Raw genomic sequence first — 20,687 nt, 5'->3', positions numbered from 1 at the left:
GAGAGGCAGGATAAGGGTGTGGTTAGTGAGAATGCACTTTGCATAACAACAAATTTGGATATTCAGATTCTCATGATCATCACGTTTAACTTTGAAACAAAACCACATTTTAATGTCCCTTTAAAACCCTAAAAGCCAGACACAACTGCAAATTTTCCTGAAATTTAGACTTTTCAGATTTCAAACTTATCACCAAAATTTCCTTCCAACAACTTTTGATCTGTCCTTTCTCTTGTATTCAAAATTTTTTCTAATCTGCTAGCAGATGAATTGCAGCTAAGAGATGGGATGATGGTGTTGTAGTTTATTCAGGTCCATGTTGGAGATTTGTAGCTGTCTTTCCCAACATGTTTTATAGAAGATAAAAAAGGAAGTTTTAAAAAAATGACATATAATCTCTTTAATTGTTACCCAAGTTGTAAAAGGAATGTTACTATGTAGTCTTTCTCTATATCCATGATATCTAGATTGAACACAAGTCATAGAATAACTACACTTACATAGTCCAATCTTTTTATTTCCTGAATCTCAATTAGACTAATATACAAATGAGTTCCATTTCTCATATTGACTCATTTGACCACGACAATGCATTTTTATTTAAATTCTAATAGGGGGCCTAATATATCGCTCACATTATGTAAGGTATACCGAACAATGGCCTTTATAGTACATCCAATTATGGAATATGTTTGACTACATCAAAATATACCACTACTTATGTTTAGAACTATGATGACCTCAAGTCTAAGGATAACATACACCGTTATCACTATGAGAATTGTAGTGGCTTTCACATAATAATCCAAAAGCATTCTCATGGTTGGTGGGTCCATTACATTGTTCTCTAATTTGTACACATGCATTTGACTTGGCATCTCATATTAATGGCAACACCTTGTCATTAATTAATCATATACTAGTCTCAATGTATTATTGTTGCATCAACCCACAATAATACTTAACTAAAGACAATTCAGAATAGTCATGCTATTTTTTGGATGTTATTATTATTCAAATTATTTAATAAACAAAAACAAAGACCGAATGCCCTTATTAATAAAAAAAGGTGACAAGTTAATGATAATCATCTCATGGTTAGTCTTTTGTATACAAAAGATCATTTTTATGCAACCTTTCATTTGTTTAACTTAGATAATCAATGAACCATATTTGCTTGACTTGCATACTAATTATGGATAGTCTAACAAAGAAATATGAATGAGATTTATTTCATTTTCATTGATAACTAGTTTAAAAGTTTCTATAAATGATAAACTATGATGAAATTACAACACTTAGGGTGAGTTTGGATGGGCGGTGTGTTTACCTGCGGTTAATGTAAAAATAGCGGTGGCGGTGAGATTAGGTACTGTAGCGATACAGCGTGAGACAAAAAGTAAACTAAACGCACCGCACTGCACCCAATCGTCCATCCAAACCCACCCTTAAACACAAATGCCTAACAGTGAGTTATCAAGAATTTGCTCCTATAATATTTTCAAATTCAAGGACCTTAAGTTTTTGTTTGGGACCAAGCTTTAACTCGTTTCCATCCAAATTCTCGAAAGAGTCCACGCCCTTGATAGCTTAATTCTTGCCTTTACTCGCATGTCTTCTTCTTGCTTCAACATGTTCCTTAGTAGTTTTTCTTGCTCTAACTGGTCGTCAAGATTAGGAATGATAACATGATTAAAGAGGCTTGCCCCTGGGTTCAATGCAAATTGACATTGGCTTGGTGACTGTTATCGTGCTAGCATGCAGTAGCAAACATAGGGTTGTTCTTCCTTGTGTAATATCCTAAACTAGTATGCATTAAGCGCCATTTGAGCTAGAGGTGGAGTAAACCCAAGTGGGTAAATTGGATCTTCATTGTTATTTTCATTAGATCAAGGTTTTTCCCTAGTGATTGTCCTTTCTGTAGCTTCTTTTCCTCGAGTAAGAGTCATCATCTTCTCCATCATTTGGGCTATATATTCTTGAAACTCTTGTTATGACCTTCCCATGTCCTGATGAAACCTGGTTAAATGTTGAACTCTTATTGTATCCTTTGCATTCTCTCCATCCTTCTTAGTTTGTTCGCTTTCCATTGTCTTAGCTTGTAAATTAGTAATGTTGCGTGGGCAATTTTGGACATTGTGAAATATTTACTTGAAATTCATTGTATGAATAGATTTGGACAAAGAAAAGGAGGCTCATTTTTTAAACGGGTCGGACCTCGAGTAAATTTTTTTTTTGCTTAGGTCTGGCCCGGCATGACTCGAATTTCCAACAAAATAAAAGAAACAACTACTTGCTGCTATTTTCACTGTTTTGCTACCGTTTCGTTATTACATTGTTACTATTTTGTTGTTATTGTTTGAGTATTGTATAACTCCTATTTCATTGTTAAGTTTGCTACTATTTTAAAAGCATTTGCTTATAAAATTGCATCTATCTTAGTGTTATTTAAGTATAAAAAAACTTTTTAATTTACTTTCAATTTGTTGGTAAACATTTATTTTAATGTTTTTAATGTATTTGATGTATTATATTTTTTAAATGTATTTTTATATAATAATATAAAAAAAATACGGACAAGCCGAACTCAAATTTTAATAATTTTATCCAGACCAAACTAAAACAAAATTTTAAACTCATTTTTCAAATTGGACCAAACCTTTTTCAATGTTTATTTCATATAAAATAGGATGGTCAACGTAAACGGTTTTTTCGTCAATATAAATTTACTCCATTATTCCCGTAAAAGGTCTTATCAAATCTTTTTCAATAAGATATTTCCAAAACTGATAAGACTCTGTTTATTGTCTTCACTGCCGAAGAAACAACCCACCTCCGACACGGGCTCCTCTCCCTCTTCAACGACGATAACTCAGGCAATGATACCATCTTTTCCATTCATCTTTTCTTCAACCTCTCTACTGTAAAAGAAACATTTTTCATAAATTGAGTCCTTTCTATTGTCGTACGTTTTTAAGCATGTCTCTGCTTCTATGTTTTTACCATTTTTCGTTTTTCATGTTTTACAAAATATTTTCAAGACATTTGTCAAACAATAAAATATATTTTAAATAAATCTATTAAAGTATTAAAAAATATTAATTTTCCGGAAAAGAGAAACCATTTTTTATAAACTATTTTCGGTGAAACAAATGGAGTTTAGACGATTACTTTTCTTTGATTTAAAAGTTTATTTTTTCCTTCAAAAAGTTTTACTACGTTTTCACGTGTAAAATATGGAATATAAACAAGCACGTTCCTCCAAAGAATTTGTGTGTAGTCAATAGGAAGAATATTCAGTAATAGTAGGTGCAGTTATAGTAGACTTGATCAACTTCTCAATGGAGATTTAATATAAACAACCATTTTAGCTTTGAGACAAAGCAATAAAACAATCATTCATTTGTTGTTTACAAATACATATGACTCATTCACTTTTTTTTTTTAAATATTTAAAATTGTTTCACATTCATTCTTAATATATTTATATAAATTGACATGAAGAATAAACAAGGCTTTAGTAGAAATGGTAAAACAAAGATGTTAAAAGACGAAAACACCTTCACATAATGGTAGGGTAAGCTATAAAAATAATCACTTTTGTTTGTCTCAGATTACATTTTAGTCGTTTATGTTTGAAACGTTACGTTTTAGCCACTTACGTTATCGTTCTGTTACAAAGTGGTCACTCTACCATTAAGCTCCGTTACGTCCCTAACGACGGTCCTACGTGGGAGTCCAAATGGGTTTTAAATGCCAGCTTGGATGTCCTACGTGGCAGTTCAAATTAAATTTATTTAATTAAAAACTTATTTTCATTTCAGCAACTGGACATTCAAGTGGGCATTTAAAACGCATTTAGACTGTCACATATGACTATTGTTAAGGAGATAACGAAGTTTAACGGTAGAGTGACCACTTCGTAACAAAACGATAATGTAAGTAACTAAAACGTAACATTTCAAACATAAGTGACTAGTTCTGTAGTTTACCCATAATGATATTTTAGTCATTACTTAATTAAGTTGGTGTATGGTTGACTCGTGACAGCAACTCAATTAAATATTTAGCCTTTTTTATGATATAATGCTTAAACTAACTTGTTCAAAAAAACAAATGTCTAAACTATCCATAACCCTCTAACCTCTAAAGTGAAAAAAAAAAGTGCGTTCAAACCCCCATCTTTTGAGTTGTTGCAACCAAGTGCGAAGCCAAGAATTTCATCTTGAAGGGTCGAGTTAAAATTTTTGTCAAAATGGTTTAAAATGAATTATTATTTCTTAAGAGAAGCCAAAAATGCAAATATTCCATTATAGTAATAGGGCTAAAATGAATTATTAAAGGTCCTACACGTTTGGCTTCGTCTTAGGCTAAAACAACAAAAGATGTGTGTACATATACCAAACTTGAAGTCTTTGCAGTAGACAGTATTTGACCAGGGACAAGGTCCGATGATCAGTGTTTGACAATTTCACACGACACGTCTGATTTCCAATATCTGCTGGGAAAAAGAAATCCTTAAATTTTCCTATAAATTGGGTTGTAATGACCTTTGATTTTTATATCGATAATTGAGGTTTAACAATGGCTACTGCAATTATCACGACTACTTCTCTTCTTCTTACTTGTTCAGCGCTTCTTCTGCGTTTTCTTCCAACAACTGCTCATGCTAGACCCTTTCCAACAGGTAATAATAATTTAGAAACTACGGTGACATTGCGAATCAAAACTGCTAATCTGATCAATACCTTTTTTGTTTTTCAGAACATTCAGTTGACAAGTTCATGGAGATGATAATACGGAAGAATATTTGGATAAGTACTTCAACTGAAACCGCCATGGAAATAACCGGGAATGATGACGGTGATGACAAAGGAAAGGTGGTTCCATCGCCACCAGTGACAGCCTATTCTCTTCCATCTCAAAAGCTAGAAACACCATGTGGTGTGGGAAGTACATGCAATGGTTTAATTTCCATGGTTACTAACTTCGGAAAGACCACAAAATCACCGCCATCTCCAAATCCAGCACCATCAAAACATCAAGGAACGATTGAGCAGCCGATACACCAAAGTTCGTTGGCTCCAGATTTTGAGTTTAAATCCGTGGCTGCTGCACGATCACCACCTAATCCAGCACCCTCCAAAGGTCAAGGAATAATCGAGCAACCAATACAACAAAGATCTCATGATTTTCAACTGGCTTCATTTTGAGTCTGATTTCCGTAAATTAACATGTCTGTCACACTAGCTCTAGTCTGTACCCACGCAAGTGAGGTTCTCCAGTTCTTGTATTTATAGTACCCTTCACTTTATATGTATCAAAACCTAGAAATTATATATTGAGGGTCCGATAAGATGATAAGTTTGCACACATAGTTTGGATCATAGACATGGTACCAAGAGAATTGAAACCCACACACGTCAATACCACTAAATTGGCATTACAAAAACCCTAATTTAGTCTATGTACAATAGGAAAGATTTTGAGAAATCTTTTTAGTCGGTTTGATACAACTTTCAGTTTATCTACTATATTAACTCACTCTATTTTTATTTAAAAAGATTTACATTACAATTGTAATATCTCTAAAACCCTCATAGTCGTGAATAGTACTAAATTGAGAAATAAAAGTTAGAATTTTTGAAGCAAATAAAATAGGAATTATTAACGTTACTAGAGAAGATAGTTGGATGCCAGAGTGAGCTGAAAAAACTCTTGTGTTGGGATAAATAAAACCAGCGCATAGATTAAATTATGGGCAAAAATATGAAAATTGATGTCCACGCAATTAATTAAAAATTTGACACTGAGGCAAGTGCACCTACCAATTAATAGTATAGCTATAGTGAGTAAATATATCATTCCCACGAAGACTAAAAGTATTAGTACTTACTGTCTTTCTATTATTTAACGGAATAATTCGAGTGATTGATTTAAAAATTAAAATTAACTAACGAACACGACAAAGAACAAATCAGGAAAATAATCGATTAACAACCAAAAAGCGAAACAATACCCATGAAAGAATTCACATAGATTTCATTTGTCACTATCTTGATTCGTAAAAATTTGTAAATTATGCTAGTATCTCTTTCTAATATAAGAGCAATTGACTCTAACTCGTGATATGGATTCCTCTATTAGATTTGACTCTAATCTGATAGATTTATGTCATCCTATTTCTAGGATTGCATGCAACTCCACTCAATTATGCAAGATCTATTCTTAAACAGGGTTTATTCAACATTCAATTTAAGCACATCAAACATGTATCAATAATCTAGAAATACTAAACTAAGAATTAAGCACACATAATTGAGAAAAAGAATCTAAGTATTTATTGTGTAAAAATATAAATCAAACGGCATAATTCATCATAGGGTTCATCTCCTTATGTATTTAGAAAATTAGTTCATGCTTGAAAATAAAAACATCCAAATACAGTATAACCGAAAGAAATAAAGAAACTCATGATAATCTCCTAAGAAATCAACTGGGAATCTTCAATATTGATGGAAATCTACTTTAGAATCGGCTTTAATGGTGTTTCTTAAGTTATTTTCTTAAATATTCTATGAAGACTCACTCTTATATTCTTGTTTTTGTCATATATATTCTAAGAACATTAAAAAAATAGATTGAAATGATGATGGGTATATTTTTATATTATATTTTAATATTTCAATTATTTAATTAAATAGATTTTTATGGAAACTTGTAGAATTATCATCATCATTCTCACGCCACTCACCATATGTATGAAGAAAACTTTCATTTCCTTTCAATTTAGTCATTTTCCCATAATTTTTGACCATCTCAAGCTTGAGTTCTTCAATTTCTTCCATATATTTTTAGTACAATCAATAGAAAAATCCCATAGCAAGCTTAGTTTCATGGAAGACAACTAATGTTCATGTAGGAGGAGTGAGAAATTTAAGTTTAAGTGAAACCCTAAGTGTTTAAGAAAAAGAGAAAAAGGGTGAATCTCAAGTTGGTGGCAAAGGAAAGAAGATAGCAAAGGAATGAGAGAAACAAGAATGAAGTTATCCAAGCCTTTGGTAGTAAGTACGTCAAGAATTTTATTTTATTTTATTTAACCTAAGTGTAAGTTATATTAAAATGGTTATTTTACTAGTTATATGATTAATCTATATGTGAATATGCCAATGTTTAATATGAAACTAATTATGAGTAGTGAAGATATGGATTGAATTCTAATTACAAAATGAATAGATTAAGTGTATTGAAATAATAGTAAGAAGGGACTAAATTGTAAAGTATACAAAAGTAGACATGTGAACTAAAATATTGAGAAATGGTGCTTAAATGAAGTGTGATGTAATTTTGAATAAATGTTAAGTGATACTATTGTGAAGCTATAGAGAATAGAGAATTTCATGCTAATAATGACTAAATTGAAAAGAATGTAAATTTTATATGATACAATTGATAAATGATTGTAGTGTTAATAACGTAGTAAATGCCTATGTCTATAATATGTGAACTAATTGGATATAAATGACACGCCATTAGGAAATCTTGAGTGTGTTAGTGTAGTGGCACTTCAGTCCAAATCAATGATAATGCACTTCGATACATAGTGTTAGTGGCACTTTGGTACATTTCAATGACTTTGCACTTCTTGCATGATAGTATAAGAACATTCATACTAGTGATTTCAGTGTTATTTCCGCATATTCCACTTGTTTATTTGAGTCTACTATGGGCTAATAAAAAAAGGTGATATAAGAAAATGGTAGTAAATTGGTAAGTTAATTATGAAGAGATTGTATATGAATTTATATATTTAATGTTCTCTTATTTTAATTCATTACATTATGTTTAATACATATATACCTATATTAAATTCTATTTAAGTAATGGTATGGTTAATTCTTGATGTACATACTAAGCTTGTTAGAAAGAAAAACAAGTGCTAAAGTATTTGATTAAAAGTACTATATCATTTTATTCATGTGCTTGACACATATATATAGTCAAGCTTACTAACAAACTGCAGCAAAATACTTTGCTGATTTTTAGCAACTACTCAACTAAGAAAAAGGAAGCAGCTAACAACTAGAAATAAGAAAATAGCTAACAACCTCCAGTAACGATTGGAGACTTATTCAAACATATCTAATATTCACACCCTTAAATTGAATTATCCCAAACATTCAGTTTACATTTGCTACGACTCCTAACTTGCTTCGCATTCGAACAAAATCTTCTAGCTTGAGTTGCTTGGTCATGACATCAGCTACTTGTTCTTGAGAATTACAGTGTTGCAGCACAATTGTTTCATTCCTTGTAAGATCTCTTAGAAAATGAAACCGTACATCGATGTGTTTACTTCTCCCATGCATAATTGGATTCTTTGATAACTTTATGGCAAAACTATTGCCACAATATATTACCGTAGGACTTGTTTGATTTCTTCCCACTGCCTCAAGTATCCGTCTGAGCCACACAGGTTGACATGAGTTTGCTACTGCTGTTATAAATTCCGCTTCAGTTGTTGATAAACTCACCACTGGTTGCTTCTTCAAACTCCATGAGATAGTAGCCTCACCCAACATGAATACATAGCCTGATGTAGTTTTTCTGTCTCGACGTCATTAGCATAATCACTATCTGTGTAACCTATTAGATCATTCCCTCCATTTTTCTGATAGAACAATCTAAATTCACAAGTTCCTTTGGATAGTGTATGATTCGCTTTACTGCTGCAAAATAAAGCTCTTTTGGATTTTTTATAAAACGACTCACTTGACTCACACTGTACATGATGTCTGGCCGTGTGGCAGTTGCGTACATTAGACTTCTAACCATCTACTTGTAGAGTGTCTTGTCAACTCCTTTTCCATCTTCATATTTGCTTAATTTACTTCCTGGAACTATTAGACTATGAACTGATTTTGAGTTGCACATTCTGAATCTCTCTAGAAGATCTATCATGTGCTTCTTTTGGACACAAAAATACCATCAACTTTTCATGTTGCTTTAAGACCGATGAAGCACTTCATTTTTCCCATATCAGTCATAGCAAATTCTATCTTCATGGACCTCTTGAACTCCATCATCAACTCATCATTATTCCATTGCTTGGATTATAGAGTCGATACGCCTTTGATTCTTCACTAACTCCCAATAAAACGCAGGTTACACTACGTTTATCCAATTTATTTCGGAAGTTATCTCCTACATGCACGTGAGCCACACATCCAAAGACCTAAAAATATCCCACAGAAGGTTTTTCACCACTCAAAGCTTCTGCTGGTGTTTTGTTCTGCACTACTATTATCAGACTTCTATTGAGAAGATGCACTGCCCAATTGACAGCTTCCGGCCAGAAAGTCTTGGGGATACCTTTTATGATCATCATACTTTGAACCATATTCATAATGGTATGATTTTTTCGCTCAGCAACACCATTTTGCTTTGGCGAATATGGAGCAGTAAGTTGCCTTTTTATCCCATTTTCATCGTAAAAATTTGAAAATTCTGATGAAGTAAATTCACCGCCACGATCTGTTCAGAGACACTTAATTTGCCGACCCGATTCACGTTCGGCCTTAGCTTTGAATTCCTTGAAGAATTTAAATACTTCTACTTTCTCATGTAAAAAATAAATCCATGTCTTTCTACTATATTCATCAATGAAAGTGATGAAGTACCTCTTGTTGCTGTTAGACATTGGTTGAATAGAGTCACATAAATCAGAATGAATCAATTGCAGCAGCAACTCAGCTCTCCATAAACTCTTCTTAAAAAATAGATCTCGTTGTTGCTTTCCATTCAGACATTCCTTGCACACTCTTGATGGTTTTGTCAACTACGATAGACCAAAAACCATCTCCTTCTGCTATAAAGTGTTGAGTCCATTGAAACTCAGATGAACATTGCGGCAATTCCATAATTGACCAACATCTTCAGTTATTGTATTGAAGCAAGTTATACCAGATGGTAGAGACAATGTTGCAAACTTGAACATGCGATTTAAAGACATCACGATAACACCCCTATCAGGATGATAAGCCTTGTAGTTGTTGTGTTGAATAAGCACAACTAAGCCCTTCTCTTGAGATTGACCAACAATTAACAAATTATTTTTCAAATCAGGCACATAAAAAACTTCTGTTATTACTTATATTTGATTGTTGATCTGTAGCCGCATATTCCTTTTACCTTTCACCACCAAGGTAGCATCATTTTCTAGCTTCACATTGTCTGCAAATTGCTTATTGAAGTCTGTAAAATATTCTTTTCTATTACACATGTGATTGCTGCAACCGGAGTCTAAAAACCAATTGTCACTCTCGAGTTGACCAACCCATACCATGAGTAGCATTTCTTCAGAATTCTCTGTATGATTGCTTTCTTTGCTCTGACATTCCCACTGGAAGTGCCCTAGTTTATGGAAATTAAAGCACTCAACAGTGGATTTGTCAAAGTTTTCCCTTCCACGTCATCGACCTCGTCCTCGATAGCCACCACGACCTCGTCCTCGAGTAAAAGATTCCCCATATGTCACCTTCAAAACTTGTTCCTCCTCTGGGATAATTATCATTTGCTCGTGCACTAGCAAACTACTTTGTAATTCATCTATGGACAGGTTGTTAGTGTCTTGTGCCTCATCAATAGAACAAACCACATAATTGAATTTCGTTGTCATGGATCGCAATATTTTTTCCACAACTTCTTTGTCACTTTTGTTTTTAGCATTAGCTTTCATTTTGTTCGCAATAGTAAGTGTACGTGCAAAATAATCATTCACAGTCTCACCAACCTTCATGTGAAGTGTATCAAATTCCTTTCTCAATACCTGTAATTGAGCTCGCTTAACCCTCGTCGAACCTTGATATTTATTCTTCACAGAGTCCCATATGTCCTTAGATGTTTAATTCTTAAGAATCGTCTCGAGAATGGATCGATCCAAAGCTTGAAAAAGATAATTCTTCACATTCAGGTCTTTAAGTATTTGCTCATCAAATTGATGCTGCTGTGCTTCCGTAAGTGTAGTTCCAACAGGTGCAACTGAAATTTCAGTTTCCACCAAACTCCAGTACTCTTTTGAACGTAGAAAATTCTCTATCAACATTGCCCAATGATCATAGTGACCATCGAACTTAGGAATTGCAGGTTGCACGAGCGTATTTTCTGTTGCCATTACTCTCTTTCTTTCTTAGTTTTAGCTAGCTGCGGCTATGCTTTACCTGGCCTGAACCTAGCTCTGATGCCAGAAAGTTAGAAAGAAAAATAGGTGCTAAAGTATTTGATTAAAAGTACTATATCATTTTATTCATGTGCTTGACACATATATATAGTCAAGCTTACTAACAAACTGCAGCAAAATAATTTGCTGATTTTTAGCAACTACTCAACTAAGAATAAGGAGGCAGCTAACAGCTAGAAACAAGAAATAGCTAACAACCTCCAGTAACAATTGGACACTTATTCAAACATATTTAATAAAGCTTTCACAAGTTTAACGTGTTATTTTCCAACAAGTAGGTAAAGGTTCGATTTGAAAGGAAGTATGAAATCAAACTTTTGGCACTAGTTTATGGCATGTACATAGGTATTTTGAAGTCTATGTATATTAATATTAACTAATGCATTTTGTGTAGTTTAAATATTTTGATGGACTGGTGGATTTAGTTAAATTATGCTTTGAGTATATGATGGATTACATGGCATTTTAAGGTGTTTTCATGGCCTTAAATGCTTGGTTTACGTATGAAAATGATTGGTATGTGTTTGGAGATGTTTAAAATTGAGTTTGGCCATTGCAAAGGCATTATCGTGACAATACGCAACTTGTGGTTGCGACAACAATGACACTACTCCACTTCTCCCAAATAGTGAGATCATGGTCACGATCAAGCCTTTCTATGGTCACGAAAAGGGATCTTAGTGACCTCATTGTCGCGACAAGCCTTTTCTGTTGTTGTGGTAAGGACTTATGTCACCTTTATTCGTTTTGACTTCCAATCATGACCAACAAGTAATGAATGCCTGAAAATGTTTAAAATGCCTTAAATGAGTTTAATATAACTGAAATGAAGTGCAAAAAGTGAAACCAAAGATTAAATAATCGATTGCCCAAATGTGACATTCATTGTTCAGGTTATTGGTTAATCTAAGTACGGGGTGTTAGAACAATAAACCACTAATAAAAACTTACCACTTGTCCAAAATACCACCTCAAGGTCATATCTTCAATGCCGAGTCATAATAAAAGAAAATTTTTAAAAATAAAAATATTATCTTTAAATTATAAATATTTTTTTTGAATAAAATTTCTTGTTTCAAACAAACAATAAAAAAAACTGAGTCATTTTCATTCTATGAAATGCCCAATTGGATGGGCACTAAATTTACCTCTAGTATGATTTAAAACAACGATGATGATGAGATTAAATAATGTGGTAGTTAAATTAAAATTAGTGGTGAGATATACATTAGACTCATGCAATAGTAGCATTGACGTGAATTATAATGAAAAAAGAAAAAGACTATTAAAGGCATTAGAATAATATTTGTATACAACGGAATTTATTGCATAATAGAAAATGATATTATAAAGTATAAATAAATTGTTTTATTTATTTAAATATTTTTGATTAATTAATATATCATTATATAAATTTATTCATTATATTAAACAAACAGAAAATTTTGAAACCCTTCTCATCAAAATAACTAGGTAAATCTTTTTTCTGATTGCTTTGTTTTTCTTAATTTGATTACAATAGTGTTAATAAAGTTTTTGTTTTAATTCATTGAATTATCCTTGTAACACCTTGTACCCGATCTAATTTCTAGACTCGAGCTATAGGATGCTACAATAGTAAACCGAAACATTCACAAGTAGTTTATTCAACAATACTCAATAATCAATAAATAGAAATTATTTTCATGTTAAACATGCATTATAATCAAAATCGAGTCTTAATCGGGCTCACGAAAGCCTTTGAACAAGTTTGGAACTAAATCGGAACCAATCTGAAACATATACAAAATAACAAGTAAAATGCAAAACAGGGGTAACACGGTTGTGTGAAAGCCTAAAGCCATGTGGTGCAAGACCACATGCCCGTGTCCTCAAACCGTGTAGCAACCCGATGCCCTGTAATAAAGGGTCACACTATCGTGTCCTGCACCCGTGTATGGCACACGGCCGCGTGTGCCTAAAATAACTTGAACAATAAGCCAAATTTGACCAAGGATCCCTTAAACCACAAGCCAATGTATTAGGCCCTTGAACAACGTGATACAAGACACCAAAACATACCAAATTCAACTTAATTCACTCATTGTAAGTGTCTAACAATATGCCTCATCTGGCATCACAATTCAATCATGAAACAACAACCATTCATTACCATTCATGTTGCCAGTATTTTTCATGCCTAAACACACTTATACAATTATCATTACTTTAACCAAGTTATCAATAAGTAACCTAAAACATAAGAATTTAATTTCACAATTTAAACATACTTTAATTAACTATTTTATACCATTCAAGCCATTCACTCCAAACATCAACAATGTTGATATTTGACTTGATATGTGTTAGTTGACATTTTGTGTTGCTATGCTCAAACAAATATACCATGAATAAGCTTGGAAATTAGATTTGGTTAATTGTATGTGTGATAAATGAATACCTCTAATTTCTTTGCTATTTTTGGAGTATGATGTTTGACTATGAAATTGATGGCAAACTTTTAAGCATGTGACGTTGGGACCTTGGCATCTGATGTTACGACCTCCTTTGCTACAATGTTGTAACATCACCCTTTGGCGCTAAACTCCCACATACTCAATAATTAACATTGCAACATTAGCTTCCTTATGTCACAACTTCATCAACAATATTGCCTCTTATTTTGTGATTAATAATAAGGAAAATTTGTGAAAACCTTATGTGAGCGTGGCATGGCTAATATGATGGAATGAACAGAAATGACTAAGGTGACTACATGTGAATTTGGGTAAATGAGCTTTAATATGTCTTAAAATGTGACATTATGAAACAAGTTGGTGAGTTTAATTGTGATTTGGAATGTTGATAAGAAATCTTGTGTTGGGTCAATTTGTGATTTGGTATAACGTTTCTCTGATCGTATAGATCTAACCTAACGCATTATAAGGTTGATTGATAGCTAGAGGGTTATACATGTTCCTGGATAGATGTCTTTGTATCAATATTTAAGGGATGAGTCATTTGGTTCTGCGTGCAAGTGTAGTAGAATTCGATTCTTAAGCCATGTGTGGCAGGTAATACATGCCCAAGTTCCTATTAAATGTGAGATAAACATTTTGCATGAGTCAAAGTGGGATAAGGCATATGACAATCATATGTATTAATGAAAATAATTAAGGCTTGTCATTATTTGCTTATTATCGAGTACTATATCAACTATTTGGGGGTAAAAGTAGTTAAAAGGCACTTAAATTAAGAGGTAAAATGTATTTTGTCCTCTCTATTATAAAATGATTAAATTAATTTTTTAATGTTAAAAAAAATGGCAAATTGACTCGTCCATTAAAAATTCCATCCACTGTTAAGTGATTATTTGATTTTTTTTTAAAATTTTTTTATATAAGTGACATGAATTTAAAGGATGAGTAAGATTAGATAAAAGTACTATGAAGGCCCCTATATTAAGGGTTGGGTTGCACTTTGTTCCCTCTCTTTAAAGATGGAAAAAGTGACATTTATACGTTAGATCAAAAAACAAATTGGTCCTCCTATTATAAATTCTATCCACTTATCCTATTAAATGTTGAAGTGGCTGAAGGAGGAACAGGACAAATCTAAAAATAAATATTTTTTATGATTATTTAAAAAATCATATCTAAGATCAACCTAAACAAATGGCTGTCCTAATTCATTTCATCTTAGACATATTTTTTAAAATATTTATATAAGCATAGAGAATTATTTAAAAATTGTTAAGAAATATAATATTTTTAAATTATTAAAAACCAATAAAATTATTAAAAAAAACATTCAAAATTATCTTAGACAAATGGTTGTCCAAGCTCAAAAGAACTTGGATAGTCATTTCTCGAGGTTCATTTTAGAGTGATTTATTAGATAATTATAAAAATTATAGAGATTTGTTTAAAAATAATGAAAAACTATAAGATATTATAAATAATGATTAAAAATTTTTAAAAGTATAAAAATTTATTTATACACATTTAGAATGTTTAAAAAATTCAAATATGCTTATATACACATGTATTTTTTTAATGGAGTTAATATTTTTAGTTAGTAAAAATATTTTGGTACATTACCAATAGAGTTCTTAGACTCCACAAGTAAAGTTAGGGTGATGCTAAATGCCTTAAAGATATAATAAAATATTAAAAAAATAAATATATGAAAAAAATGATATACATGATAATTTTTTAAGTCTACTTGTGAAATTAAAAAAGTACACTGCTAGCGTACCAAATCTTAATCCCTTATAGTTAATTTCTTATAATTCTCAATAACTTTGAAATCATTTTCTATAATTTTGTATGATTATTTTATAATTATTTAAAAATAATTTTAGAATGATCCTAGACATATGTTTGTTTAGGTTCATTTTAACTTGGACAACCATTTGTCCAAATTCATATAGGAAGTTAGTTTTATTTATTTTAAAAAATAATTTCTCATAAATTTTAATCAATTTTAATAATTTTCTATAATGTTTTTATAATTATTTAAAAACCATTCCCAAGTTCATTTTAACATGGACAACCATTTGTCTAAATTTATCTTTAGATGTGATTTTTAAATAATTATTAAATAATTATTTTAAGATTTTTTAATTTTTAAATATTTTCTAATGTAGCAAAATGTACCACATCAACGTCAGGTACACATGACATAGCACGTATTGTTATTTGATTGTTTGGTCAATCATAACGTCACTTACAAGTAAAAATGGATAATAAAAAGACTAATTTGTTTTTTGATATGAAGTATACAGACTAATTAAATAGTTTTTGAATAGATAAGAAAAATACAGTCCGACTCTTAATATATGGGTATCCGTAATATTTTTACCTAATCTTATTCATCATTTAATTCCATGTAACTTACCTCAAAAAAAACTTTAAGAAATCCAAATCATCACTTATCATCAAAATTTTTAATGAAATAATTAATTTATAATTTTTTTAATATATAAATACTATTTTATCCATTGAAGATTAATTGTTTTGGGAGCAATTAGATTATCGTTTTTATTTTGCCAAATTTTCTCTATTTTTATTTTGATAGCAATTAAATTACTATAAATTATATCTGAAAATTTCAAAAGGGAAGTAAAAGAGACAGGCGATGTGACGGCGCGTGAGAGAAAGTGCGGTGAAATGGAGGGGGGAAGGGCGACTGAGGCCGAGGATAGAGAAGAGAGACTTGCCTTGCCTTGTGTTGCGTTACATGAAGTCATAAACTTTGTAAAGAGAGCAAAAAGCGTCTGCATACTGCAGCAGTGTAGCCGTTGCAATTCTGGAAGAAGAAGAAGAAGAGAGAATTATTACCCATTACGCCATTAACACAACACGACAAAATCACCCACCAAAATAATATATTAATCTGACCAAAAATTGAAACAACCTCAATAAAATAATGTAAACCAATTTAAAAAATTACTTCCTTTTTCTTTGAAGTAGCAGAATTAATGATGATGCTGGTAGTGGAGAGGTAATGGTAGTGAGCTGAAAAGACTAAACCTTTTTCTCAGAAGGTAAGTAACTATTATCCCAACACATTTTCTCTTTTTATCTAAAGGAAAAAAGAGTGAGTTTTTAAGGAACAAAGAGAAACAGAGTTTTTCCTTTTTCTTTGGTAAATATTTTGTTTGAAAGGAAAGGGAGAGACATGCACAAATCCAAGCTTAGAAGAAAATTCCTCATGAGTGTTATTTCTCTTTCAGTTTAACAAATCCCAAAGGTATTTTGTATAGGGTTTGGTTTGGAGCCTGGGATGGTGGGTTTGAATTACCTGATTAATGGGATTTTTTTGTTGGTTCAACTTTGAGCACACTCTTTGATTATTTTGTTGTGGGCTTTGCATGCATGAAAGAATTTATTTGAGCAAGAAATCCATTCAAATTTATCCTTGTTTTAAGTAAATGGCTGATATGTGGTTTGGGTTCTTGTATCTACAATTCGTGTTAATATATTCAGTAGCTGAACTAAAATTTGATGTTATGGATGAATGTTAACTTCCATTGATGCAATGGATGTGTGGGACTCGTACAAATTTCTTTTTATATTTGAAATAAAATTCTTTCCTTGGAAGTTTGATTTTGTTGTATGTTTGTTGACGGTTCTATGAATCTGCAGAGACTCTACCACTTTAACTTGATACGTATGTTTGAATTAGGCAGTGTAACATGGTTTGTTTTCAAGCTCAAGATGCTTTTTATAGTTGTTCCTCCTTATCCGTTGAAGTCTCTTAAAATTGGTTTAATAAATTTTCCAAAGCCTGGTGAAGAAGGCTTACAACAATTTATTATAACAGTCTTTTCCAGTTTAAACATCTAACGCTATGGGTATGACAATGTTTTGTTTGTTGCTAGGTCACTGATGTGCAAGCACGTTAACATATAGCAGCAAAGATTTCTTCTTAGCACTTTCAAAATCTCTCCCGGCTCCTTTTATAAGTCAGGATGCATTGAAGTTTGAATGGTAGGTTGCCGTAATGCAAACCTTGCATAAAAAGGATTGTGTGTTAAGTTCTCATTTGACATGCACGAACGTAGTTGGCTGCTCATCTTGGGTCAACTCAATGGAATCTCATGTCCAGCAATCATCCATGTCTGAAAGTTTAAACTTGAAGATGGGAATTGTACCTCAACACTTCCATAACTCCAAGCAGCTAAGTTTTCAATTTCAAGACCAGGACTCATCATCAACTCAATCAACTGGCCAATCTTACCCTGAAGCGGCTAGTGTTGGAGATAGCAATCTTTATAGGCAAAGTTCAATTTCAGCATCATCAGGTCTTTATATTTGCTCAATATTCCTGTTTGTGAGATAATGATTCAATCTATGTTATTTATTCTTAAGTATATAATGTGGAACCTTCTTGTTAGCAAGTATCTATTTCATTTGTTATTAGCAGCATCTTATGCTTTTAATTCGTATGCATGTTCTGATAGGCTTATCTTCTCTGATACTCTAACTAAATTGCTTAAAATAGAAGAGAGTTGCAAATCTATGCTGAAGTGATTGTTAAGTTTCACCTTGCTACCTGGCTGTAAATAATAATATTATCACTCCAAGTGTGAGCAGAGCTTCTCTGAACAAAATATTTCTAGTTCGTTCGTTAAATTAAAGCGTTTTTTTTCTCTTTTCTCCTTAGTATGCATATATCTAATTAGCTGTTCGTGTACCTGTTCAGGAGGTAATGAAACTCCCGGGAAGCTTGTTGAACATCATGCTAAATTAGCCTCCTCAATGGGAACCCAGGAATATGTCTTCTCTCCTTCACAAGTTGACTATAGCAAATCAATTGTAGGATATTGCGTATGCTATTTGGCTGCTATTTAGATGTATCATAGTCTCATGTATCATTTGTCCTTTACAGCAGGCTCATATTCCCCTTCATTACGCTGAACCGTATTTTGGTGGTGTTGTGACTGCTGTTTGCCCACCTCAAGCTATGGTAAGAAATTTTCCGCATTAATTAGGTTTGTTTGATGGCAAGCACTTCAGTCTGTTATATTATCAATCCATAGAAAAGGGGGTGGTTGGTTTTACAATCTTGTTTAACACCGTAAGTAATTTCTAGAAGTCAATTATATATTTCATTTTGATGTCCTAGATGTAGTCTTCTCTTCAAGGAATCTCATAAAGGTTATGTATAGTCCTTTAATTACCAGATGCAACCTTAATGCTGTAGAAAATGAACAAAGCACAACTAAGAGGGTAGGTTGTTGCTATACCATAATTTAAATCCATTATCACCTTCCTGGGGTCATGCATTCTTCATTTATATAAAGAATGCTCAAATAATGTTATACTGGTCTTGTGGATCCTTCAATATTCATCAAGTAAATCCCCAAATTCTTCTTCCCTTTTTTAAAATTGATTTCTTTCATTCTATTCCACTTTGCTTCCTGCTTTACTCTTTGTTCTTCTTTGCTTTTCTTATCAAAATGATTCTTTACGAGAGAAGCTTTTCTTTCATGCTCTTGTCACATGAAGTTGGCTTACTATAACTATATGAAGCATGAAAAAGATGCAACAAGTACCGCTGAAGCAATTCTTATTCTTGACTAATTTTGTTTATTTAATAAGATCTTTCCTTAGTGTAGTCACATATTAGACACTTACCCCCTGTTTTATTTGAATTTCATTTATGAAATGCTTTATTGACTCATTTCATATCATGGATCAAAGAAGTTAAATTCAAAATCGGCAGGGTATACCCTTTTTTCGAAACGAAATACGAAGAGAAGTTACCATAGAACTCTTTGGATCATCTGTCAGTTGCTCAACGAATTACTTCTTTGGAATGTTCAAAAAAAGATTACTTGGTTTTCTTTTCTTTTTTTTTTTATTAATTTAATTAATATATGCCTATTCCATTCCATTTTCCCTTCATTTATGGTTTCAGTCTCGTAGTCTGACTAAAATGGTTTTGATGTGGTTTCTGATTCATTGTGTTGCTAAATTGTATGCACGAAAAATCTATTTAAGCTGCTCCCCTTGGTATGTATGATAAGACAGAAATGCACATTCGTTGTTTTCCATTTGTGACATATTTGTCATTGCATTTGTCTCAGATTCATCATCCTTGTATGCTAGCAATGCTTCCTGCTCGAGTTCCACTTCCTTTGGAGCTTACAGAAGATGAAACTATTTACGTTAATGCAAAGCAGTATGGGGCTATTCTCAGGCGAAGACAGTATCGAGCAAAGCTTGAGGCTCAGAATAAACTGATCAAAGTTCGAAAGGTATGCATTTAAAGTTTTTCCTTCATACATACAGCGCATGAGCTGCAAGGTGGCCCATGACGGTAAGTCTGGTTATTTGGCTTATGATTGATATACTTTGAGTTATTTTATAAATGTTTGCAGCCCTATCTGCATGAGTCTCGACATCTTCACGCTTTAAAAAGGGCTAGAGGAAATGGCGGGCGATTCCTGAACACAAAGAAACTCCAAGAATCCAAGCCGATTCCAACAAGCCATGGACTTGATGCATCAAGGTCTCCTCAGCTACATTTGTGTGCTAACATGTCGAATCAGCTGGAAAATTACAAAGACGCTGCTTCAACTACCACTTGCTCTGATGTCACTAGTGCCTCCAACAGTGATGAAATGCTACAGCAGCCAGATTTCAGGTTCTCTGGCTATTCTTCTCTCATTGTTGGAGCCACGCGGGGGAGTGGTGGGAACCTCCATCATCTTTCTGGTTGCGGCTGATAGATTATGGTGGGAGCACTGCAGTCCGGTGCTTCAATGAAAGATACGGCTGCTTTGTTCCGGTGGGAAGTCATCCTTGGCTCAGTTTGTTTATTTTTAATAATAGACTTGACTGTTACAAAAGCATGAACGTGAAGTTATTTGTTGGCAGAACTTGATTGCTATTTGGTGTTTATGTTTGACAAAAATTCATGCCTTGGTTGCTCATAATATTTACCAACTCTTAATCAA

General features: G+C 32.6%; 3 protein-coding genes and 1 long non-coding RNA gene across 8 annotated transcripts; 3 read left to right on the top strand and 1 right to left on the bottom strand.

The window, feature by feature from the left end:
* Window positions 1-4,551: 4,551 nt before the first annotated feature.
* LOC107931574 (uncharacterized) lies at window positions 4,552-5,578 on the top strand. The gene is made up of 2 exons (XM_016863494.2): window positions 4,552-4,687; window positions 4,765-5,578. Exons 1-2 carry the CDS (start codon window positions 4,585-4,587, stop codon window positions 5,211-5,213), a joined length of 552 nt encoding a protein of 183 aa, XP_016718983.1. The 5' UTR covers window positions 4,552-4,584; the 3' UTR covers window positions 5,214-5,578.
* A 2,375-nt stretch (window positions 5,579-7,953) lies between these two features.
* Window positions 7,954-9,732, top strand: LOC121216215 (uncharacterized). Its single transcript, XR_005912309.1, has 2 exons — window positions 7,954-8,313; window positions 9,165-9,732. It is a non-coding gene; the product is annotated as an uncharacterized lncRNA (long non-coding RNA).
* Window positions 9,733-9,868: 136 nt separating this feature from the next.
* LOC107931568 (uncharacterized) lies at window positions 9,869-11,173 on the bottom strand. The gene is made up of 4 exons (XM_016863488.1): window positions 10,967-11,173; window positions 10,480-10,873; window positions 10,192-10,413; window positions 9,869-10,083 (listed from the first exon to the last, which is right to left on the bottom strand). The coding sequence occupies exons 1-4, from the start codon at window positions 11,171-11,173 to the stop codon at window positions 9,869-9,871; spliced, it is 1,038 nt and encodes a 345-aa protein (XP_016718977.1).
* A 5,056-nt stretch (window positions 11,174-16,229) lies between these two features.
* Window positions 16,230-20,687, top strand: LOC107931541 (nuclear transcription factor Y subunit A-3). 5 transcript variants are annotated; one of them, XM_016863456.2, is made up of 7 exons: window positions 16,234-16,766; window positions 17,604-17,712; window positions 17,787-18,026; window positions 18,428-18,540; window positions 18,614-18,691; window positions 19,815-19,985; window positions 20,109-20,687. In XM_016863456.2, the coding sequence occupies exons 3-7, from the start codon at window positions 17,813-17,815 to the stop codon at window positions 20,454-20,456; spliced, it is 924 nt and encodes a 307-aa protein (XP_016718945.1). In that variant the 5' UTR covers window positions 16,234-16,766; window positions 17,604-17,712; window positions 17,787-17,812; the 3' UTR covers window positions 20,457-20,687. The 5 variants fall into 5 exon arrangements, with proteins under 5 accessions (XP_016718944.1, XP_016718943.1, XP_016718945.1 ...); XM_016863457.2 differs by lacking the exon at window positions 16,234-16,766 and adding an exon at window positions 16,780-16,972; XM_016863455.2 differs by having other exon boundaries at window positions 16,230-16,766; window positions 17,604-18,026; window positions 18,617-18,691.

Source organism: Gossypium hirsutum, chromosome D04 (assembly GCF_007990345.1).
Source record: "Gossypium hirsutum isolate 1008001.06 chromosome D04, Gossypium_hirsutum_v2.1, whole genome shotgun sequence".
In the NCBI taxonomy this organism is placed as follows: domain Eukaryota; kingdom Viridiplantae; phylum Streptophyta; class Magnoliopsida; order Malvales; family Malvaceae; genus Gossypium; species Gossypium hirsutum.
Note: the sequence above shows the minus strand (reverse complement) of the source record. Positions and strands in the feature narration are given on the sequence as shown.